General features: G+C 46.5%; 2 protein-coding genes across 4 annotated transcripts in view; both read left to right on the forward strand.

The window, feature by feature from the left end:
* Positions 1-6821, forward strand: part of LOC144374176 (mitotic checkpoint serine/threonine-protein kinase BUB1-like) — a 42971-nt gene extending 36150 nt beyond the window's left edge. For 2 of the 3 annotated variants that reach the window (XM_078037103.1, XM_078037105.1), the window contains exon 17: positions 5080-6821. In XM_078037103.1, the coding sequence (XP_077893229.1) occupies positions 5080-5171 (92 nt within the window). In that variant the 3' untranslated portion in view covers positions 5172-6821. The remainder of the gene's footprint in view (positions 1-5079) is intronic. The other variant, XM_078037104.1, reaches the window with a different exon arrangement.
* A 14908-nt stretch (positions 6822-21729) lies between these two features.
* On the forward strand, positions 21730-24973 carry LOC144374175 (ral guanine nucleotide dissociation stimulator-like; the record flags this gene model as incomplete). Its single annotated transcript, XM_078037102.1, has 4 exons — positions 21730-21929; positions 22166-22371; positions 23444-23558; positions 24858-24973. Coding segments are annotated over exons 1-4 (549 nt in total), but the record flags the coding sequence as incomplete, so codon positions are not given.
* Between the last annotated feature and the right edge of the window lie 273 nt (positions 24974-25246).

The following is a 25246-nucleotide window of genomic DNA, read 5'->3' on the forward strand; positions in this document are numbered from 1 at the left end:
TTATTATCCTAAAAGGCTTCAGAAATTTCACCAAATTAGAATACAGATGACAAATATAAAGAATACTTAATAGGATAAATGTAAAGTTTTGAACCTGGATTAATAAAATCAGATGCCTGGTTACCAAGTTAGGACTGTGGCTTCCAGAAGCCGGTGATAGAGGGGAAAGGTCAGGAGTTAGGTCTAGTATATCAGACCACATGCTGTTCTGGCATCTCCTGGAGTGCAGGGGAAGGGGAGGAGTTCAGTCTGTTTTTTTCAGCCATCCAAAGGTCTTACAGTATATTCAGAGAGTAGCCATGGACTCCCCATGGAAGGATTAGCACTTTTCTTTCCTTGATGTGTCTTTATCTGGTTTGGGTATGAATGTGATACTGGCTTTATAGAATGAATTTGGAAACGTTCTGTCCCTTTCTGTTTCATAGAATAATTTGAGGAGCATTGGCATTAGTTCTTTAAAGGTCTGGTAGAATTGAGCTGAGAATCTGTCTAGTCCTGGACTTTTGTTTGTTGAAAGACTTTATTACTGCTCTTTGTCATCACAAGTTATTGGCGGGTTTAGGTTTTCTATATTCTCTTGATTCAGTTTTAGCAGATCATATTTGTCTAGAAATGTATTCATTTCTTCTAGGTTTTACAATTTATTGGAGTAGAAGTTTTCAAAATAGTCCCTAATGATCCACTAAATTTCTTGACATGTGTGGTGATTTCTCTTTTTTTATCTTTAATTTTGTGAATTTGTGTCCTCTCTCTTTTTTCTTTTGGTTCATTTGGCTAAGGGCATATCAATCTTGTTTATCTTTTCAGGGGACCAAATTTTTGTTTCATGGATCCTTTCTAAATTTTTTTTTTTTAATTCTCAAGTTAATTGATTTGGCTCTGATTTTAATTGTTTTCTCCTACACATTTTGGAATTGGTTCATTCTTATTTTTCAAGGGCTTTAAGATATATCATTAGGCTGGTTTTAAATTTTCCTCTTAGAACTGCCTTCATAGTATTCCACAGGTTGTTGTTTTATCACTATTCTTATTTAAGAATTTTTAATTTTTTTTTTTTTTGGTATTTTCTAAGAGGTGCTTTGTGACCTAAAATATGATCTACTTTGGAGGAGGTTCCATGAACCATGGTTAAAAATATTCATCTGATGTTGGATGAAATACTCTATAAATCTCTGTTCAGTCCATTTGATTTATAATATCTTACAGGTCCTAAGAGTCTATACTGAGTCTATGTCTTGATGACCTATCTAATGGTGAGAGAATTGTGTTGAGATCACCCAGGTGTTACTGTACTGGGGTCTTACTAAGGCTTTGAGTAGTATCTCTTTTATGTAATTAGTTGCACCCAATTTGGAGCATAAATATTTGTTACTGTTATATCTTCTTGCTGAATTGTCCCTTTACCAATATTGAACCTTCTTTGTCTCTTCTGATTAATTTTGGTTTGAAGTCTGCTTTGTCAGATATAGAGTAGCTACTCCTATTTATTTTCAGGCTTCATGCACATGGTATATCAATTTCGTTGTTTACTTTCAGCCTGTCTTTGCCTATAAGGTGTGTCTCTTCCAAACAACATAAAATTGAGTCTTGCTTTTTAATCCATTCTGCCAGCTATGTCTTTTAATTGAAGAGTTAAGACCATTTACATTCAATATTATTATAAAGAGATGTTTATTAATTCCTGCCATTTTGATTTGTTTATAATGTTTAATTTGATCCTGTTTCTCATTTGCTTAGAGCTACCCTTCCAATGAGATTTGTTTAATTGTGAGCTCTGGGGTTTGGTTATTCTGTGGAGTATTTGTATTACCAGTTTAGTAGTATTGAATTCTTGTAGTTTCTGCTTATCTTGGAAGGTTTGTATTTATCTTTCAATTTTGAGGGATAGTATTGCTGGTTCTAGCAATCTTGTTGACATTTAATTTCTTTCAGAACTTAGACCACATCATTCCAAGACTTTATGGCTTTTAGAGTTTGTTAAAAAATTAGAAGTGATTCTGATTGGCTTACCTCTAAATGTGACCTGATTTTTTTTTTCTTGAGACTTTTACAATTTTATCCTTGTTCTCTGTGTTAGTCATTTTAATTATATTATGGCATGGATAGGTTCTTTTTCAGTCATGTCTATTTGGGTTCTGAATGCCTCCTATATCTGGATGTCCATCTCATTCTCAAGGTTTGGAAATTTTTCTGTTATAATAATTTCCAAATTATTATATTAATAATAATATAATGATTTCCCTGAAAAGATTATCCATCCTATTAGCCTGATTCTCACAACCCTCTTCAATTCCAGTGATTCTTAAATTTGGTCTCTTAATGTTGTCTATTCTGAATGTCAGTATGTATTTTCTTTAACACTATCTGAATGTTCAAGACTAGCCACTTTGTCTTCCAGCTCTAAGAGTCTATCCTTAGAATTTTCTACTCTGTTAGAGAGATTTTTAGCTGGACAGTTTATTTGATTTATTATATCTTTATTTCTAAGATTTCTGTTTAGTTCTTTTTTATTTTTATTATCTCTCTTTGTTGAATTTCTCATTCATATCCTGTACTGATTTCCTTAATTCATTCTGTTTTTTCTGTGTTCTCTTGGAAGTCATTTTTATAATCATTCTTTTGAATTCTTTATCTGATATTTCATCCACTTCAGTATCTTTGGAGTAAGTCGCTGGTGAATTATGAACTTTAGGATGTATCATGTTATCTTGTTTTTTTCATTTTTCTTGTATTCCTGAGTTGGGTTTTTTACATCTGTTGGGGTGGATTTCTCTGCCACTCTTACATGTAGGCCTTTTTAGGGCTTAGTCTTTACTTGCCAAAGTGTCCTCAAGTTATCTAGACTGAGACACCCTTGTAGATGTGGTATCCACAGACTCTGTGTTAATTCTCTTTTTTGGTATAACAGTAGATGTCTGTAGTGGGACCTGAAGGACAACCCCTAGCCATTTCTATTCAGAGCCTGATCATTAGTTTGAGTTTTTATTTCTTCTATTCTTTGTGTTAAAGTATAGCTGATGTTTGTCATGTGCATGGAGCAAGATGTGCTGTCTTGTCGCTGAGTTGAGTTCAGCAGCAGAATCTCCACCCTGTGAACTTGTAGTGCCTTGTAGATTCCCAGCATCTCTCAGAATAGGGTAAAACAAACAATAGTAACAACTGATGCAAACAACAGACAGCATTAAAGTATATATCTGTTTCTGTTAAAATAAATATCTACTATGACATTTAATGTCAATTACCACAAAAAACAATGGTGTGGTCTATTGCCAAACAAATAAGTAGCCATGAGCTATATCTGGCAATAAAGCAAACAACAGGTGCCAATTATGTCATCCACAGCAGTAATCATTACAACAGCATTAATGGTGGGAAAAGAGTTATATAACCAATTAGTGCTAAATTTGGTAAAATACAGTTAATTAAGAGAAAAGAAAACATGATAGGAAGTTCAAAGTGTTTATAATTCAAAAAAGTGAACATAGGAAGAAGACAAGATATAGCAGGTGATGGTTTTAAGGAAGGAAGAGAAAGAAAACAAGAGAATTTGACTGTCAGCAGAAGAGAGAAAGAAACCAATGAAAAGAAAACAAAACCAAAATATACAAACCCCAAGCCCTAATCCTCAAAAGGCAAGGAAAAATAACATTAAAAACATGCTAAAAATGAGAAGAAAACAGAGAGAAAGAAATATGTGTGTATGTCCATGAACCAATCAGAACTCTCTCACATCAAGAACTCTCCCACACACACTCCCCAAAAAGAGAAAAGATTCTTAATTAAAAAAAAGAAGAAGAAGAAGAAATCATCTCCACTGAGGTGATCAAAATAGTCAACAAGAATGTGTGGTCACTACTGTGCCCACCCGTGTTTGTTTCTTCTTGGGCTATGACACAGGGGGCCAGCAGCGCCTGGGATTGTTAACTCCTTACACCTTTGGTGTTGCTCCTGAGCGGCTAGTTGGAGTGGCCTAGACTAAAGCTGGCTGAAGCCGTTCTCAGCTCCCTTCTCTCCAGCGGGAGGTAGGGAGCTGTGGGCTGGAGTCTGTCTGCACAGGCCCGGCACTCCAGGGGTGCTGCCGCACAGTTCTATGAGGGACCCAGTGGCTTAGATCTAACAGGGCCTCGGGGACTTTGTTTGGTAGTATTTGCTAATGCATGGCAGTTGCCCAGCTCTGTCAAGGGATCTGAATCTCAGGAGCCTCACAAAAATTCTACTCTTGAGGAAGGAGAGCCACCCTCCTTCACATACATACCCCCCACACACACACATTCTCTCTCTCTCTCTCTCTCTCTCTCTCTCTCTCTCTCTCTCTCTCTCTCTCTCTCTGTTTCTCGCCCATGAACGCGCCTGCCCAGGCTTAATCCCTCGGCGTCTTCACATACACCCGTTCTGAGTCCCGACCCTCCTCAGCTGGTCATGTGAGCACCAGACACACAGAGAAGATGAGTTCAGCTCTCCTTCGCTTTTCTGATGTGGATCCCCCTGGGTACAATCCTGGTGTCCCTTTCCCTCACATTCTGCTAGGAAGACCCTAGGCCTAGACCCTAGGTGGGCGCTCACCTGAGAGCGTGGCAGTGTTGGCGCTGCTCTCCCTGTTCAGCAGCGGGAACTGCAGCTGGAGGCTCAAGGCTCCCCGCCTCAGCTCCCCGTGGCTGTTTGAGAAACACAGAGCACTTTCCATCACCTCCGCATCAGCTCAGTGCAGGCTGCTTTTCTGATTTCAGGTTTTGTCACAGCACACTTCCCTGTTGTATTTCTCTGTGTTCTCCCTCCATCTGGTGAACCATCACCACTGCTGCCACCAGCTCAGCTCCAGTGCTATCTCTGTTCGGTGTACCTGAATTTCTGAGTCTCTTAGTCACTAGGACTGTCTGGCATTGAATTTTAGTGAAATCCCTCTTGCTCACCTCACTGAGAAGCAGCATTCCTGCTGCTTGAATCCCCAGCCACCAGAAATCAACTTTCAGAATTCTTCAAAGATAAACTCCTGTGACTTAGCTTGCTGCCTATGTTAGCACATGGTGATGGGATCACGTGTGCATCGCCATGAGTCATGGGACCTCGCTTTCTTGCCAGGTGGATTACTTTGGAGTGGCAGCCACAGTGTACTGCATGCTGCTGGGGACCTACATGAGGGTGAAGAACGAGGGAGGAGTCTGAAAGCCTGAAGGTCTTTTCAGAAGGTAGGTGTCTGTCGGCATCGGGCTACAGCGGGAAGAAAATAACTAGGGTAGTAACAGGTTCCATCTGGCAGAAAGAGATCCCTTAGGCAGTGTGGGCACAGCACAAGGCTGGCCCAGGGCAGGGAGTGGTCACAGGGCTTCCCACTTAGCCAGTAGCCCACAGAACCCCTGGGAGCTCCTGGTGGTGACAGGCATCCCGCCCAGGCAGGTGTCCCAGAGCCTCAGGGCTGTGCTTGCTTGTTTTCTTGTATGTGGAGATGCAAATAATACTCATCCTGCCTTCCTCAGATCTCTCCTGTAAGAAGCCAAGGAAATGCGTAGGAAGTATTGGTTACATGCTTGTTCCTTGTCCAGTTACACTTTCTTCTCTTAACTTTTTTGAGGTATATTTAAAACATACAGAAAAGTGAACTCATCTTCTGTGCATATATACCTTCTGGGAATAATTTCAACTGCGATTCCCCTGGCCTTCCCTACCCACTTCCAAAACAGAAAAAGAAAATTGGCAGTAATTTTATAAAATGCCTGTGCCATACATAGTGAAGCTTAGGTTCAATCCCTGGAGAAAACTTGGTAACTGTTATGTCTTATTCTGCATAATGAACCATTATATCTGACAAGTGCTTTATGCTTCCTCTTGGTCATAATGAAGGACCAGATGGTCATCCAGAAGGTCTCCACCTGGCCGCTTGTGTAAAGGAAAGCCTGAAGCCAGCCCTCTGCATGGCCCTGCTGCCATCTTTCTGTGCTCTGTAGCTCCTCTAGTTGACTTTAACCACTAGAGTAGCTGGAGCTCTTTAGTCAGCTCTCTCCTGAGTAGGATGGCCTGTCCACCTGGTCCTGGCACATGTGCAGTTGAGCTCCTTAGAACTACGTGTCCAGATCACAAGATGCTGACAGTATGGTAGACATAGGAGCCAAAAGCAAATGGATCTTTTTTTTAATGAGAAGAGGTAGCACTATGTTACCCAGACCACCCTCTAACTCATGATCCTCTTGCCTTAGGCTTCCCAGCCCCTGGGGTTCCATGCACTCACAACACCCAGCACAGATAGATTTCCTTTAAAAAATAAAATAGATTTTTTTTCACTGAAGAGTTATTGCTAAGACTGCTTATCTTAAATCTGTTTTGGGAGCCAGGTGTGTTGAGACAATTAATTGGAACTTTAATTTCTCTAATGTGGGATAGATTGGATGTGTCCACTCCTGATGGCCAAGTGCTCTTAGGTGAGAGTTCTGTTTCACTACCCACCTGCGGCAGTTAGGGCCAGAGCAGGCTGCGTTCCATCCGTGGCCGGTACTTTCTCTCTGCAGGCTTCCTCATCTGGACGTGTGGGATGAGTTTTTTCACACCATGTTGAATATCCCAGACTGCCATCACCTTCCACCTTTGGATTTGCTAAGGCAAAAGCTGAAGAGTCTGTTTCAACAGCACTATTCCAACAAAATCAAGACCCTGCGAAACAGGCTCATTGTGCTGCTTTTGGAATATAAGCGTTTGAGAAAATAAAATTAACTGTAGACACTTTCCCAGAAATCATTTTGTAAATACAATTCTCTTTCTTTGAACCTTGATGTTCTTCCAGATGTATTGTTGATATAAATGTTTGTTAAAAATAAAGTTCACGAAATACATCCATGTGACTTAATTTTTATTAAATTATCCAGCAGAATAGACAAAGTGGCAAGCCCTATGGGGCAGACCTGCTGGCCCTCTTGGCAGACAGACATTCATGTCCTTTATGGTGCATTTTTGTTTGCTATCTATGAATTATGCATTCTAATCCTATTACTTCAAAGTACCATCAATGGAAAAAATCTCAGATCTTGAAAAGAATTCTCATGAGCTGTATAGACCACTGGACCAACTTAGCCTTTCCTGGCCAGGACCTGGGAGGGCCTGTAACCCCGCTGGGCTTCCTCCACCCTCCCTTTGTGTCCTTAGCACCATGAAAAACAAATCTGAGGGGACACCATCCAGGAGCACAGGGGAATTGCTTCCTCCTACCCTTCTCAGCTCCCATGTCCCGGAGCATGACTCCCGTGACTCCGGAGGCAACCATGGCCCATTTTTTGTATGTGTGAATCTCTAAAATTGGTTCTATAAACTGCATTTTTTTTAATAGATCTAGCATCATTTTGCTTTTTTTCACTTAATATCTGATCAGGAATGTAACTGTAGAATGGCCTCATACTTTTTAGTGGCTGTGTGATATTTGATTGTGGCATATCTGTAGTATGGATTCCTAGAAGCAAAATTGCTGGGTCAAAGGTGACTGCACTTAAAATTTTGAATCTGTGTCTGCTGGTAGCCCCCCAAGGTTTTCCCCAGACTGTGAATGTCCTTTTCCCACCTTCCCTGACAGCACAGATGGGGCTCTGGCCTTTGCCAGTTGGCAGGTGAGAGACCATCCCTGCTGGCACTCTCGTTGTCATTTCTCTGATGGGTAGACCAAGTGTGTGTACATGTGTTATAGCACATGTGTGCTCTTCTGTGTTCTCTGTCCTCCACCCACTTTGCGCTCCGCTTGTTCGTTTATCTGAGTCCTTTGTATATGAGGCACACATATTTGTCCCAATGTGTCATCTCTCTGGACTAGTAAATATTTCTCCTGCTGTGAAGAATTTTTTAAAAAGTTTTGCTTTATACTCAGACTCATAGTCTTAAATGGCTTTTGACTTTGTCTTAAATGTTGTACTCAACTGAAAAACACAAAAATGTTTCTTTTTTTTTTTTAATTAGTACTAATTTGAGCATTTGGGACTAAACTTTTTTGGTTACTATTTAAGTCATATCATTTTCCCCCTATTTTTTCCAATTGGTAATTTGAATATATGAAGCCTACTGATTTCTACAAACAGGATTATCAATTAATTCTTTTGAAGTTTTCAAATAATCATCCTTATGAAAACAATTCTTATTTTATATTGTTCTAATTTTTGTTTGTGGTTTTCCTTGTCATTGATGATACCTTGAGAAAGAGGTCACTGGTGACACACACATCCTTGTCCCCTGTTCTAAGGGCAGCTTTTCCAGTGCATATCCATTCACTTCATGATACTGGCTTGAGGTAAGATGCTTTTGAGGTGCTGGGTATCTATCTGTTCTTTTTATAAGCAAATATGAAGTATATCATTACTTCACAGTTTTCTTGCCCATTTCCATCTATATTGACCCAGCTATACCTCATTCCCCTGCTGGAGCGGGTTGTTATTTATTTAACCAATCTCCAATTTAGAGACACTTAGTTGGTTTCACAGTTTTTTACTACAAAACAGTGAGTGTGAGTGCCACTATATCTGTAGGATAAATTGCTAGGTTAGGGACCCCAAAATGCAATTATATTTTGAAAATAAAGATTGTAACCTACATGACCAGTTACACACATACACATACCAAACTTGGAAACTGAAAATGATCCAGGCTCAGACCTCAGCAGGGAAACCAATACCAAACTTCCTCTTGAAGTGTCTAAACAACTGAGCATCGGTAAAGCCAGATTGACAAGATTTTGTTCCTTTTGAAAATGGCTGTTTTCAAAGGAAACCAAGACTGAACAGCTAGAAACTGCACGTGTTCATCTGTGGGAGACAACTGCAGGGGCCTTAGGCCCTGGGTGGCATGGCCAGTGTCATTGCCAGCCCATATTCTATTCCTGGCTCTTTAACTTGGATCACACTCAGAAACATCCCCATGTGACACCAACAGCGTGTCTGCTGTTGCCTGTCTGGTCTGTGATCTAATCCAAGGGCTTCCTTTAAATTAAACTTCTCAATCTGATTTCCTAGCAACGGCTTGTCCCCAGGGTGGGACAAATCTCAACAGAGCTAGTTATTTTAATCATTTCAGTTAGTAGGTATTGTTTTGCTTTTTGTACATATGCCTGGTACAACAAAAAACCTTCCTTTAGTTGTAATCAGTGGTCTGGATTTTATGTAGCTAATCAGCACCAGGGAAGAAGCCCTGAGTCCAGAGGGCACCTGAGAGGAAAGTGACAGGTCCGTGCAGGGAGGGCACAGAGTTCTGGCTCACTCCACTGCAGGTATCCCTGCAGGACAGAGCTGGCTGGGGTGCGTTCACCTGAGTCTCGGCCCCAGCTCCTCCTGAGTGTGCAAACCTTGGCTGGACCCAGCTCCTGGTCCAGAGTGAGACCTTTCTCGGGCCCAGGTATTTCCTAGTCATTCTTGAGCCCTGCTCCACATTCGAGTTCCAGCTAAGAAACTAGACTCTCTACTCAGGGGATACAGAGACTCCTGCTTGAGCACCTTCCTGGCTGGCTTTAATCTGATCTAAGGCAATGGTCCTAACATTCATTCTCCCCAAAGAAAAGCCCAAGGGTGGCCTGTGACTCTCGAAAGTAGAGCTGCTGGATAGCCAGGCATGGTTACATGACACGGCAAACCTGGAAAGCCTCCGTGCAACCTTCTCTGCGCTGATCCAAGGAGCCTGCGTCCTTGGTCCTCCTCTCCCGTCCTTCAAGTCCGTGCATCTCTCCCATTTGTTTCATTCTGGAATGTTCAGACTAACCCATCTCTGGGTTAGTTAGGCTATGGCAGGCTAAGCTGCTGTAACACAGGAAACCCTGTGGGGACACTCACTTGATGATGAGGATGACCACCATGACATGGAACAGGATGCAGTACAGTTTCACCACCTGATGGGTCACCAGGGCAAAGCCGCCTGCAATGAGCGGGCAGCTAAGGAAGCAGCGCTCGAAAACTGCGGGTGCCTGAGCTCAGGGTGCCCTCCTGCACCCCAAGGTCACTAAGCGGGACACACCGCCCCGGGGCCAGGCGCCCAGACCACCAGCTCCCAAAAAAGACAATCATGCCACTGGTTCACCACCATGAGCTCCTCCAGCACCATGGAGGAAGCGGCCAGATCACTGAAGCTGTTCTTGCAGTGCCTGTCCCAGCCAATGCCACAAGGGCAGGTCGCCACACACCAGTGCATCAGTGAAACTTGGGTCAAAGGACCGGATTCTGTCACAGAACAATTCCATCCTGATGACAGCAAACGCATAGTAGACCACCTAGGGTGGGAGGCGCAGGACACCAGGGGTCACCCAAAGTCGCAGAACCAAGGGGCATGGAGCACTAGATGCACCCAAGGTCCCACAGAAGGGCAGCAGTGTTCACAAGGATTGTGGCCTCTCCAGCCCAGAGCCACGCAGCTTAGGGGAGTGAGTGGGAAGGAATCGCTGCTCGGCCGGTCCCCCAGAGAAGCTTGGGTAGTTGGTGGAGAGATTAAGGCACAGCTAGGTGGACCCCCCTGGACCTCCCAGGACATTTACCAAGTCAGAAACTAAGCTGCTGGCAAGGCAGCAGGGGGATAAATACCCACTAACAGAGGTTAGTCCCCTAGTGAAGGAGAACTGAAGTTGGATCTTTACCTGTTCTTTATGCCAAAATTAACTGCAAAGGTACCAAAACAAACAAAAACCAACCCATAAAGGTAACAGGGTGGAAAGTGGGGCAGGAAAAGGGCTTCCTAAGCATGCTGTGAAACCTAGAAACTATTAAAAGATCAACAAGTCTGACTATATAATAAATTTAAACTTGTGAATAGCCGCATACCACCTCCCCCCCAAAAAAGACTGTGGGGAGAGGGGAAAGTGACAGATAAGGAAAAGTCATTGTCTTATGCATAGATTACCACAGACCTGTCTCCTTAATAGGCCAAAGAGTCCTACAAATCATATCAAAAGTAAAAGTACCAGCTGGGCCTGCGGGCACACGACTAAAATCCCAGAAGCTCAGGAGGCTGAAGCAGGAGGATTCCAAGTTCAAAGCCAGTCTCAGCAATTTAGCGAGGCCTGAGCAACTTAGCAAGACCCTGTCTCAAAATAAAATATGAAAAGGCTGAGGATGTGACTTCATTATTAAGCACCCCTGGGATCCCTGGTACCAAAAACAATAACGCTAATAATAAAAGTGAAGGTAATAGAGAAATAGAACCACTGATGTTACTGGAAATATGCATAAATGGCCAAAATCACATGGAAAAGATGCTCAGTCTCATGAGCAACTAAAGCAATGCATGTCAAGACCGCATGGTGCTATTTTCTCATCTATCAGATCTAGGGAGAATGGAAACAGTGAATAAATCCATCTGTGAGCAGAGAAACATACATCACACATGTCATTTGGAATCCATGCTAGAGCATGTTTGTGAAAGCAAGTTGTCACTATCAATCCAAATCATGAACCCATTTACCTTTGCTCATCTCTAGAAGAGCACCCAACACTCACACTCGTGTGAGGACACAAAGATGCATGCCCAAGGATGGCCTTACCACATGGTCTGTGAAGGCGAAAGGCAAGCCCACCCACTGGTCAGTGGTGTTCTAGAGTCTTCTATTTTGGGGACAATGAACTGGGGGTGTGCACCACACACCAGCACACGTGGAAGGGTTTAGGAAGAACGACGAGCTTTGACGGCTGCCTCTGGGAAGTGGCATCCCAGAGCTGGGAATGGGGGACCTACAGCTGACTTTCCATTCTCCTAGGCTAATAGACCTGCCGTTAGACAGAAAAAGAAAAGCAAATGCCCTTCTTCTGCAGTGTGCACCCCTTCAGGCTCCCTCAACAGCTCTAAACAAGAGGCCCTCAGTCCCAAATGGCCTCTTATGACCTTGTTCTCACCAGCACCAAACAAGAGAAGTAGGAGGGGGCTGGGGATGTGGCTCAAGCGGTAGCGTGCTCACCTGGCATGTGCGAGGCACTGGGTTCAATCCTCAGCACCACATAAAATTAAAATAAAAGATGTGTCTGCCGAAAACTAAAAAATAAATATTAAAAAATTCTCTCTCTCTCTCTCAAAAAAAAAAAAAAAAAGAGAGAAGTACGGGGCTCCCTCCACAAGCAGAACACAGGGTCTCAGCCTGGGGCGGGGGCAGAGCCATGAGCTGGAAGGACCCCATGTCCCTGTGAGCCCTCTGCTGGCTAAGAATATCCCCCTGGGCCTAAGACTATCCCCTGGGCCAGGGATGAGGAAGACATTGCCTGGGTCAGCCCGATGGACGGCTGGCATTCCACATAGCAGCCAGGAAGTGCGCCCAGTGCTTCTAGAAACTTGGTATTCTGTAAGACTGGCCGCTGGAGACCCATACCACTCACTGACTTATTCTTCCTACTGGAGTCTAATACTCCTATGCCTTGAGGCTTAGAGTGATTTCACATGGAATAGCAAAGGAGGGCATGAAGGCAAGTCCACCAAATGTGATCATCGTGGGCCAGCGCTGATCAGAGTGATCACCATCACCCGGAAACTAGGAGCTAACCGAGTTCCTGGCAGGAGGCAAAGGAGAAGGAGGAGAACAAAACTGGTGCCAGGCCAGCCCGTTTTCTGTAAAGCCCCTCCCTAGTCCTGCAGCTGTCCACATGGTGGCCCTGGCCAGTAGCAGAAGCCAGCCTCACAGAATGGGTGTCACGAGCAGCTTCCCGCAGCAATAATAACCTAGAACTCCAGTGAGACTCAGGTGGACGAGGAATAGAGAGCTGCTTGGCCTCATCTGCTTTTCTCCACCAAAGTTGACCCCATTTAAAGCTGTCCTGGAGGAGCAGGCCAGTCCTGGACGGAGGTGGCTGCCAGGCATCCCCGGAAGGGCAGCTGCCCTAAATCAAAAAGTGTGGCTGGGCCAGGTGTGCTGGTGCAGGCCTGGAATCCCAGCTACTCAGGAGGCTGAGGCAGGAGGATCACAAGTTTGAGGCCAGCCTGGGCAATTTAGAAAGCCCCTTACTGAAATGTTATTAAAAATCGCATTTTAGGGCTGGGGTTGGGGCTCAGTGGTAGAGTGCTTGCCTAGCACACATGAGGCACTGGGTTCGTTCCCAGAACCTGATAAAAAATACTAAATACTAAATATTGTCCTTCTACAACTAAGAAAAAGGTTTTAAAAATAGCATTTTTTAAAAGGGGGTGTGGATGTAACTCAGTCTAACATGTGTAGGGCTCTGGGTTCCACCCCCAGTATAAAAAATAATAATAATAACTGAGGTTGGGGTTTATCTAGGGCTTTGGGGTCCAACTCCTGGGTATGCACCTTGGTTGTGCATCACTGGAAGAGTGACTTAACTTCTCTATGCTTCAACTCACCACCTATAAAGTAGGGATAGAGAAAGTTCCTACATCAAGGATTGTGGGTGGGATTTAATAAGGAATGGTTAACACACTTGGGTTAGCATTAGCCACCAGCAGGACGACTCTCACGCTGTCACATGCAGGGCGAGGCTCAGGGATGAAAGTGGCTCACACGTCCCCAGGGAGCTGACGGCCGAGTGCTCTTAACCCAGCCTCTGGCTCCTGCTGTGGGGAGGACCTGGGTGGGAGGCCAAGGCAGGCAGGAGATGGAAGGGTAGAGGGCAGCCCCGAGTCACGGCCCAGTGTTGGAGAGATGACCAGGTAAGAATCTGGTGTAATGGACTCCTACACGCGAAATCCCTAAAATACTGCATGGCTAGACACACACAAAGGCACCATCCCTCTCAAGAGCATTGGATATAAGTGTGTGTGTGTGTGTGTGTGTGTGTGTGTGTGTGTGTGTGTGTGTGTACACATAGAGACATATATTTCCTCCCAGTGTTGGGGATTGAACCCAGGGCTCCACACACCAGATTAGTGCTCTATCACTGAACCACATCTCCAACCTGAATACGGAACACTTTTAATAATTTTCTGGTGTCCCCCTTCCTGGCCCCCAAATCTCCACAGTGCAGGGTGGATTTTCAACAGAGAACTGAGTAAGCACCTGATCCTCCGTGAAGCCTAGAGCTGGAGGCACTGACCTGACTGAATGGTGGCATCAGCCACCGTGGCCATCAGGCTGCGATGATGATCAGCGTGTCAAACCTAATGGCAAAAGCAAAGTCCATTAAGAATCAAGTGAGAGGCATGTCAAGCTCAGGCTCTGATGGGTCCCCAGAAAACTAAACCAACAGCTTATGTGAGATAACTAGCCAGTGTTGAAATTCATTTCTGGAACTTTTAGGTCACTGCATGGGAAGCAAGAAACACTAGGCTTGAACCATCCCATGATCATCCATTGGCTGCTCTGAGTCACCCGCAGAGATGCAGGAATCACTAACCCACATCACTTCGCCTTCCACAAAAGTCTATACTGGTGAAGAACATTTTTATTTTTCTATTTTTTGGGCACCAGAAATTGAACCAGGGGGTGCTTTACCACTGAGCCACATCCTCAGCCTTTTTTTTTTCTCCATATTAGAGACAGGGTCTCGCTGAGTTTCTTAGGGCCTTGCTAAGTTGCTGAGGTTGGCTTTAAACTCACCATCCTCCTGCCTCGGCTTCTCAAGACACTGGGACCACAGGCGTGCACCACTGTGCCCATCCGGTGAAGAATACTTGCAGAATGCACAGTAGGTCTTTCCTGGTATTAATTTTACTATGTGCATTACGACTTAATGGAAGTAGAATTCATCATGTCATGACTTTCCTGACAGTGGTGCTAAAGGAGAAGAAAACACCCACCAGGTCCCCCCCAGCCACGTGCACTTCAGGAGAAGTTTCCTGGCACTAAGAGCAGTGGTCACAGGGGTCAGATCCCGCCTAGCTGTGCACCACCAAAGTCAGCCTGCGGCTTGCATCTCTGCCCTGCAGAGCTCGACACACAGCAGCTCAAGACGCACCGGCTGGCACACAGCACCAGGGCCGAGGGTGGAGACAAGCGGCCTGGAGAAGGGAAGGCTCGTGGGAGACATGTCCACCGCCCAGGGAAGGGCTGGCCAACAGCCTGCTGGCCAGCCACATAGGCTGAGTTTCTGACAGTGAAGTTAGGGAGTGGGCCAAGGAAGCTGCCAAAGGAATTGCCTCCTTGGCCATGATGTTCTAGGATGCCTGGCCTTCATCCCTCGTCTCATGACCTGAACGCCTAAGAGCCCTGTCCCTCCAGTGATAAGTGACAGAGGTGGAAGGAGCATCCTTTGCTATTCATCACAAGCCCTTTTTCAACCCCACCTGAGCTTAATGAGGTCGCCCTGGGAAAGCCCCTCAGGATGGGGATGTGAATCCACAGGGGAACCTACCAGGGGATCAGAGAGCTAGAACTTCCAGCCCTACCCCCATCCGTGCCCCCTACCTCTGGGGAGGGCAGAGGGGCTGAAGATTGGGTCGATGACCAATGGCCAATGTGTAATCCGTCATGCACACATAACGAAGCCTCCACAAAAAAAAAAAAAACAATAGTGTTGGGGGAGCTTCTGGGTTACTGAGGGGCATGGAAGGGCGCACCTGGAGAGGGTATGGGAGCTGCGCACCCTTTTTCCTGCACCCTGTACCTCTCAGTCTGGCTGACCTGAGCTGTACCCTTGTACAACAACCAGAAATCTAGTAACCGAAGTGTTTTTCTGGTCACCTCTGATTTATAGGCGATCAGTCAGCAGCACAGGTGTTAATGTGGACATGCAGTTGGTGTCTGGAGAGAGGACAGTCTTGAGGACTGTCCTCAGTCTTGGCTCAGCCCTCAACCTGTGGTATTTGATGCTAACTGTGGACAAATTGTGTCCAGATTTAATTGAATTGCAGGACACAAAATTGACGACCAGAGAGTTGGACAGTTGGTAGGTGTGAGAAAAAATAACACACACTTGGTGTCAGAAGTATTGTGAGTGACCATAGGTGGGATAGGGGTGGATCACCAGGTTGGACAGGGCAGAGTGGGGGGAAGGGAGGGGCTGGGAATGGGAAAGACAGTAGAAGGAATCAGACGTAACTTTCCTAAGTTCATATATGCATACACGACCAGTGGAACTCCATACCACCAAGTTCAACCACAAGAATGGGAGATTATGCTCCATGTATGTATAGGTCCAAATACACTGTACTGTCATTTATAACTAAAAAGAACAAAAATTTTTTTAAAAAAAGAAGTATTGTGAGAAAGTAGAGAAAAACATTGGGCTTCCTTCTTTTAAAGATCCTTCCCAGCTCCAGGATGTCAAGGTCTGTGGTTCTCATTTTAATTAGACAGTTCAAATTGACTTTGGGAAGTTCGGCCTTTACCCACACAGAGGGTTCCCCTCCAAGAGCTCGTTATAAGATGCCTCTACACAGGTGGAGCTTGGAGACCTGCAGCCATGTCTCTGAACTGTGACAGGAAGTCCCCTGTCCCCTCCCTAGGACACACACTCACCAGTTCCAGAACTGCTTCCTTTCAAAATAGGCTCTGGGCTCATGCGTGTAGAACTTCAGGAGGATCTCAAGAACTACAGAGAAAGGAAAAGCCACTCGGCTAGGAGATGAAGGGGTTCTTCTCATCCAGGGCAATTAACATGGCGTTGATTAGAATGACGACATCATAAACCCAGACAAAGATCCTGCCTTGGGGAGAGAGAGAGACCCTGTCACCCCGCATTTCAGCGAAACGAGTGCGATCCTCTTTAGGGCCCTACCGGAGAGACTTTATTTCTCAGCATCCCCAACACACACCACTCTTCACCCAGGAAGGTTCTAGCAGAGCTGGAATTCATCTGCCTCTGCTGACCCTGGTGCAGCCTTCCTTTCCCAAGAGGAACCAAGGAGGGAGAGAGGTGCAGCTTCCCCAGGCTCCCCTAGGGGGCAGCACCTGGGTCAGATGAAAGCTGAGGCAGAATCAGGGGGCAGGGAGGTGGTTAGGGTTCGGTCCAGGATGTCCCCAGGAAAAATCGCAGCCTTAAATAAGAGAGCTTCAGAAAACCTACTCCCCATGCACACCTTCCACGTGACCCGCTGGTCTAGCTTCCTAAGTTTGGAGACAAAGTGGGTGAACAAGCCAGCCTGCCAGCCCCGCTTCAGCTCCCCCTTCCAGCTCCTGCACAGCTGCCCCAGGTGTTCAGGTGCCCCAGGGAGCCTGCCATACGCACAGGTAGGGGACAGCATGGAGAGGCCACCCTAGTGTCCTCCCCTGTGAGGAGCACTTCTGTGATTCAAGGTTGGAATTGACAGAAAAGAGTCTCCGTGTAAAGATCTTTGATAAATTCCAAATTCAGGCAGCTAACAGGGACATTCACCTGTCTCAGGGGCTTTGGAGCCATTTGTTTTTAAGAAACATTAAATGTAAAGAAAACAAGAGGCCACTATGGCTGAGAATAGGCCGCACACGTTAAAAGTAAGGCCTTAAACCAGGATAAATGGCTCTTTCCAGAGGCCTTCGGCTAGAAAATTAAGGGATACACAGTCCTCCTTTAGCAGTTATCCCAACAAAGCTGACTCATCAGTCCTGACCATAATTCACAGAATCAAAGTGCCAGGTTTGTGTCAACTTCGTGTTTATGCTGGTGGGGCCAGGACCTCCTGAATTCAGAGAGGGGTCAGCTTCCCTGGCTCAGGGGAAGGTTGTGGTTGCATGTTGCCTAATGCAAGTTATTGAGTTGAAGTTGCATTTGTTAATTCTAAAATATGGAAGGAAGTATGGTGTTTGGTCCACTTGAGGATTCGCTCAATAGAGTATCAGACTTTGTTTCTTTTTTGTGGCACTGTGGAAATGTGAATGAGAACAAGTTGGTGACATCTTTCAGGTGGAAGCATTATCTGAGGACGCACTCATCAAGTTGGCCAAGAAGCCATTTTGTGAAGCCCCTGTTGTCTCAAGGCTTTTGACGATGAATTCATGTGTGGAGACGGTAATTCTTCATGGACCTTTGCATTTGGTGAGTCACGGAACATATCTGAGTAGATAATAATTTACCAACATGTTCACAATAATCTCACATATTATGCATAACAGGTCATGGCTGGGTAAATATTACCATTTCCTTATTTGCTTTTAAGAAAAGTAATAATGACATTATATTTTCTCCTTTTTTTGCCTTGAAGTATGTCAGTGTCTTAACCAAGCATGATTGTTGGTAGGTAGGCTAGCAAGAACTTGAACTCAAGGATTTTACTGTCATGTAAATCTATTGTTTTTCATTGATTTCTATTAATATATCCAGGTTGGCATCCATTACCTTTTAAGCATTTCACTTTCCCAATTGTGGGCACCCTGACAGCCCTCAACCTTCTGTAAGCACAGACAACTCTATAAGGAACCTGAGGATAAATTTCCCTGTGCATGTCCCCTTGTGAAACTGCTTAAGCACCACCTGGTTTACACACAGGTGGCATTTCTAGATCAAAGTGTGCATGTTTACTTCTTTGACTAAGCACTGCCAGGTGGCTCTTCTGAATAGCTCTACCTGTGGCCAGGATTGTATTATCTAGCTTTCTAACTTTTGCATGTGGAGTAGATACATAGTGGGAGCACACTGTTTTTGTTGGTATTTTTCTTGGTATCTATTCTGATGCTTTTCACTGGGGGATTTTCTCCTGTGAAAATGGGCTTCCTCTGGATGCCTCTGCCCGTTCCTCTACTTGACCTTATTTTCTTCTTTTTAAAAATTTTTCAATGTGACTTTTTAATTTTAGTTTTATTAAAGACATTGTCCCTTGCTTGCCTAGTCTATACCTAAACACTAATCCTTGCTCCAAGGCCCAGCTTGCTCTCAGCTGCCCTGGGAGGGGAACGGTCTTTGGTGATAGCCAAGAGACACCCCTATAGGGGGCACAAGTGCTCTGGCCCTCTGGTGTCTTGTCAGCAGTGCTTCCCATGCTCACAGAGGGTTTCAGACATTATAAAATTGAATGGGTTCATTCAGAAATTACAAGTTCTATTGAAAGATATTGCATGAGCCAAATAAAACCTATTTCTAGGCATCCTGGTGAAGACAAGGTTTTATCTTTATGTCTATGTTTTATTCTATGTTTTGTTGTTGTTGTTAGAATGAAATTCATATGTTGCCAGACCATTCTAGCAGATGTGTAACTAGATGCCATTTAAATTATCCACTTTTAAATGGTAGACATTTTTTTAATGAACACTGCCCGTCTGCACCTTTTTTAAAAACAGGACTGGGCTGAGAAGCCCAAATACCAATGGTTAGCTGGAACATATTTTTCATTTGGCCTGTCAGTATTCCCTGAGGTCATCTGTGCAATCAGCTTCGTTACTCCTGCTCCCTCACTGGATTTCATAGAAACCATATGCTATGTATGAATCAGAGACACCAATCCCTGATTAGATGCTACCCTACTTTCCAGAAAAGACTGGGCACACCATGAGTTGCACAATGATGGGACCAGGGTCCAAAGGCTGCTGAGAGGGAAGGACTGGTTGTGAATGCATTTTTGAAGGCTCCAAGCTGGAACTCTAGAGGCACCAAGCAGGGCAGATGCTGGTGGGGGTATTTGGGTAGTTGTTGGTGAACACCTGCGCACCTGAGATGAGTAGGCATGGAGGAGAAATCAGAAGCCCATAGGGCTTTTGAAAGTGGTCTTATGTGAAAAGAGGCTCAGGTATGGGCACAGGAAATGACATCATTGCCTTGACAATGGATCAAACAGAACATGGAACCCTGGTATCCAGGCACCCACTTCACTGACCAAGCCATCCGAGCTCATTTGGTTGGAGAAACTGGAGTGAGAAGGATGTTCCCCTGTCCTTGCAAACAATGCCGAGCCTCAGGCTCCCAGGAATCTCAGGGGGGCCAACTAGCCCTTTTGTGGATGCACTGGGTGAGGCTTCATCTTAGACGCCAGAGCCTCTGGCGATTGTCGCAGAGGAGCTCAAGAGTAACAGTGAGTAGCACAGGGCAGGTGAGCCCAGCAGGCCCTCTAGTCTGATCCCTGATGAATGGCCCAGGACTCCTATTCTGACTGTGTGTGTGTGTGTGTGTTTGTGTGTGTGTGTTTGTGTTTGTTTGTGTGTGTGTGTGTGTTTGTACTGATGGGAACTGTCCCATTGTGCTTTCACTCTAGTGTATTGGCACAAGTCATTTTTCTGTTTGTCACCATTTCCATTTTGAACCCACCATTCTTGGTCCCAACCCAGGGTGAAAATGATGAGAACACGGAGGAGCCCTTCAGGGTACAGAGCCTTGAACCTTACAGGCAGGACCAGCTTAGGAATGAGCTCCTGCCTGTCATTTGTGGGAGGAACCTACATTTCAGCAGCAACATGGGGTTAATCTCCTGGGATTCCATCCCCACCCAGCAGGTGCTGGATCTCTTGTTCCCAAGGTAAGCCCCAGACCACCAAGCCAAAGTGTGTAGCCCCCTCATGCCTGGGTCTTGGGGCTGCCATGTACCTCTCAGGGACCCAAAGGTTTGTGATACCTAATAGATAGAGGACCACACTCATAGTGGAATGTCAGCCCCGAATGGGACGAGTCCTGGAGGTGCTTGCCACAGCCTTGCAAGGGGAGTGAACTTCCCCTCTCAGGCAGAGAAAGCATCCAGACTCCAGCTGATCCACAGAGGTCCGTGGAGCAATCCCCACACATTGGGCACCACAGCTCAATGGTGTGCACTGAGCTCATTCCCAGGTGGACTCAGCGAGGCCAGGTGGCCTTTCTGGTTGATGTTGGCTTCGGGAAGAACGTAGATCTGTGCCAGAGGCGTCTCAAAACTCAGGCCTTGGGAAAAGCACTTTTGGGTTAATAAAGACATGTTAGTTTCCATAGTGGGACAGAGCGTCCTAGCTGGGACATAGCTGGACAGGGGCTTTGGACATGGCAGCTCCCACCCCCAGAGATATGTGGGAATCAGCAGTTTGGGCTCATTCACTGATGAACATGGAGAAAGCACCCACTGTGTGAAGACACGTTTCCAGTCACATTTCATAATTCAGTGAAAAATGGGGTGCAAATGACTGCCATTGTGTCCCTTTTCATGGGGGTCAGCCTAAAACCACAGGTGCCATGAGTACATATCCTACCTGTGACTGCATCCCTGACTCCATGGGGCATAACTGCATGTTGTCCTCTTCAGTGACTGTGGTGGACCCCTGGACCAACTTCAACATGGAATGGGCTTGGGGTCAAGAGGGTGGGCTCCTGTTTCCAGAATAGGGACCTGCAAGGTGATTTGACTTGGGAAGGCTGAGGAAAGACTGCTCTCCCCAATTCTGTGTTCTGCCTGCAGTGTAAGGTGTGGGGCTTCAACAGTAGGAGGGGTAAGGCAGGGAGTTGTAGGTAGCCATGGTCCTCTGGGGAAGCCCCTGGGACAATGGATCCCCCCACACTACACCTCCCTGTCCTCCCCCAGGGCCACAGAGATGTGGTCTGCACTCATGGGAAAAGAGAGGTCCACCGCTACTCAGGGGGACTCAGTGAGAGCTCACAGAGAATGAGGTAGCATTGCAGCCCTCGCCAGGGGAGGAGGTGTCTCTTGAGCCCTGAGAAGAGTGGGCAGGAGGACAGACACTCCCGGAAGGTGCATTCCAGGTTGGAGAGCACGTAGCCAAGAGGAAGAAGAGTGTCAGGCATGCCCAGAGGAGGGGAGAGCTGGTCATATCATAAATCTAACGCTCCTTCGTTGAAGGTTCTTTGCCTGTGGCAACCTGTCCTGTCCCTGCCTGTACAGCCACTGTGTCTGGTCTGAGGTGGACTGGTGTGTTCAGAACCAGGGACGGTTCAGAAGTGTAGGGTCAGAGATTTTCTCTGGAGGCCATGTCGAAGGCAAGGCCAGGGTTTTGCTGACTCCACACCTGCCTCCCCACAGTGCCTCACCTTCCTTCCTGGGGACCTGGATTAACTTCTACACCGAGGCTTCCCATCAGCCTCCAGGCTCTCTGAGTCTGCAGCAGCTGCTGCCATATATGTTGCTCTTGCTGGTTGGTTTGTACCTGGAGCATCAAGCATACCACCTCCTGGCCGCAACTGAAGATGGCATATCAAGCCAGGCAGAGCCTGAGAGCCAGGCGGACTGTGGTGAGTACCTAAGGGTATATGAGGAAAGGTCCGACTGTTGTCCCACTGCAGGGAGTCTGTATGCCTGGTGTTGGGCCGGAAATTAGGATAAGCCTTTGTCCATTCAGGAAGTGACCCCAGTCTGCAAAGAGGTCCTATGTGGGCTAAGGGCCTGAGTTCTTCCTGGCAGCAGGGTTATTGTCTGTCTGTGTGAAGGTCAGGGCAAGGCAGTCATGTTGGCATCTTTTCTCCTCTAGCTACAAGCTCAGTTCCTGTCACGGCTCCTCAGTCAACCCCAGAGCCAGAGCCTTCTCCCAGGGAAGGGGCAGAGCCGGAGTCCAGGACATCAGGGGTCTCTACTCGGTCCTCCCCAAGGCCCCAGTACAACAGGCGGGTGAGAGGCAGGTGCCTTATTCACGTCTACCTGGAAAAGGAAAGGACAACACAGTATAGGAGCATCCTGGTGAGTCTTCGAGCAGGGGAGTCTCCTGGGAGCCCACACTGGGGAAGACCGAGTCCACAGCAAACACCTTGGACTAGGTCTGTCTTCTTTAACTGGAGCTTCTGGAAGGTTAGGAAGGAGAGCAGAAAGTGAGCAAGAGAGAGGCGGGAGAGCAGCAGCATGCCAGGTCTGGGTGCGAGTGGGCCTGCGTGTTTTGGGGTGTGCAGGTCAGAAGTGCAGGAGTGAGTGCTGGGTTCAGAGGAGGTCAGAGAAATATCGAGGGTACAGGCCATCCTCTACTGACCTTGGTATTGAGGAGGAGTATATTGAACCGTGGAGGTTGAAGCAGAGGAGTTGGCAGTCATTTTCTTGTGTGTGGGAGGGGATATGTTGCTGGTTGAAGGGAAGGGAGCCATTGTAGAATGATTAGGGTGGGTAGGTGTGGGTCACAGACAACTGGGGGCCTTGGAGGGGCCCATTAGTGTCCTAGTTTGCATGTATGTGAATAGAGATTTAGCGGCTCTCTCTGCAGAATTTTCCTGGGTGTGGAGTATCCATCATGAGACTCTGGTGTCCACCTCCAGGGGAGCCATGTTGAACCACTGCACCTGCTGGGTCCGAACCTCCTGACACCCTAGCAAGCACTGACACTCTCGAGCCCAGCAGCTTCCATGCCTATCATTAAAGAGTCCTAGTGTGTGTTGTGCCCTGGCTGTCAGGACCAAAGCACCTAGGGTTTGTGCCTGGTCCACACAAAAATGCAGCTGCATCCCAGACCAGAGCAGGGATATGGAAGTCCACTGGACCATTCCTCCCATCTTGATGGGACTAGAGTGTGTCTGTACAAAGCCTTTTGATCCTTATTCCCTTGTCCCTGTAGGGCATAGCAGGTTGAAGCAAACTCTTGTACCAAGATTGGACTAGAGGCTCATAGAAAGACTCCACATGATCACATGAAGGCCTCAGGTAGCAGGGTATCAAGATGGTGCCCTTGTATTGAGAGCTCACTTGTCTCTGATTGTCCTTGAGCACTGTCCTCTGGGTAGCTCCTCCCAAATTCCCTCTCTGATGAGCTTTCTCCAACCCTGCTCAGGTGACCTGCCAGGACAGGGCTCCAGTCATCATCCGCAGGGCCTTAGATGCACACTTGCTCCAGCAGGAGGACCCAGAAAACTACGAGCTTCTGCAAATTGTTTCGAACCATCAGAGTAAGTGGAACCATCAGAGGGTAGGGAGCAGTGAGTCACAGTGGGCTCAGGATAACTGGGAGCCAAAACACAGTGTGCACTGATTCAATGCCCAGGAAGAGTATGGTGGGACTTGTGCACAAAACAAAGTGTAATGATGGGGCATAAACCTGCAGGTTCCTCATGTTCCCCAGGGGCTGTGGACCTGCCTATCATGTGTTCTTTCCTTGGCCTGAGGAGGCATTGCAAAGCTATTATCCACAAGGGGCCAAGAAGACAGGCTTCTTTGTCTTGTGTCAAAGAAGACAGACAACCACAGGGTGCCTACTTTGGCGACCTTTCCTGACCTAGATGAGTACATGAGAAAAGCAGTTCAATGAAGAATCGTTTCTGGCTTCCAATCTTTCTATTCATTGCAAACTGAGTCCACTTAGGACCAGAGGCCATTTCTAGAGAGAAGTATGTGGTAGAATAGAACCCTTCACAGCTTGTAAAACCTTCTTGGAGAGAGAGGGGGGGGGAGAGGGAGGGAAAAAGGAGGAGGAGGGAGGAGGAGGAGGAGGAGGACGAGGAGGAGGAGGATGAGGAGGAGGAGAAGGAGGAGTAGAAAAATGAAAATAAGTTGAAGGAGGAGACCATGAATAAGAAGGTCAAGATGACTTTAAGAAGAAGCATGAGGAGAAGATGAAGAAGAACAAGAACAAGAAGGAGAAACACAAGCCGAACAAGAAGTATAACAATAAATTGATTAAAAATGTGAATGAGAATTATACTCATGAGGAGGAAATGCAGAAGTGGGGAACTCAAGAGAAATATATATCTCTGGATGGCACAGCCCTGCTGTGGACATCCTCCACCTACGCTCAACACACCTCCAAACCATACCCCTCCAATTAGTGTAGCCCTGTATGAGTGGATGAATCCACTGGCAAGGTGGAGGCACCCACCATCAAGTGCTTTTCCCCACACCCACCTGTGATCATTGCTGTAGTGGAGAGAAAACCTTGAACACATGAGTCTTTGGGGACCAATCCAGATACAAAGTCTAGCTGTTTCTCTTTGGTGGGTCCAACGTGAACTAAGAGGGTCTGGGGTACAAGGGGCTATTTCCTTGAAAGGTGTTCCTGTAGGGGACCTCCTGTGCATAGAGGGTCCTCAGGGAGGAATCAGTGGGGAGTCTTTGGTGCAACAGTAGCTGGATTCGGGGGCTCTCAGGTCTGTGTGTGAGACCTGAGCTGGCAGAGGCTCTCAGTTGTGGGGGATGTTGGGTAGTGTATTCCTTGAGTGTCACCTACCACGCCTCTGCCCCTGCCTCTCCAGAGCTGAGGATCCCTGCTGATGGGAAAGTATATTACGACCTGGATGGAGGAGTGGATTATGACTTTCTTCTTCGGGAAACAGCTGCCAGCAAGTCGCTGAAGGTCAAACCAAAGGAGGTAAACAGCCACCTTCTTCACTCTTTACTCCTGGTGCCACTCCACATCCTCCAAGGGGACAAGAACCTCAGGTTCTGGATGGATGTTGTAGAATGCCCACAGAGCCAATGCCAGGCTGGGTGGGGTGCAGTTGCTGGGCTTTGCTGATGTTGTCATCCCCCACAGTTCTTGGAGCCTTCTGTGGCAGTGGCATCCAGGATCCCAGCAGCTGTGAGCAGCAGCTCTGCGGTGGCTGCAGGACCATTGCCCCAGGCCACCCAAAGCAATGAGTGG

The sequence above is a fragment of the Ictidomys tridecemlineatus genome, unplaced genomic scaffold (genome assembly GCF_052094955.1).
Source record: "Ictidomys tridecemlineatus isolate mIctTri1 unplaced genomic scaffold, mIctTri1.hap1 Scaffold_601, whole genome shotgun sequence".
Lineage (NCBI taxonomy): Eukaryota > Metazoa > Chordata > Mammalia > Rodentia > Sciuridae > Ictidomys > Ictidomys tridecemlineatus.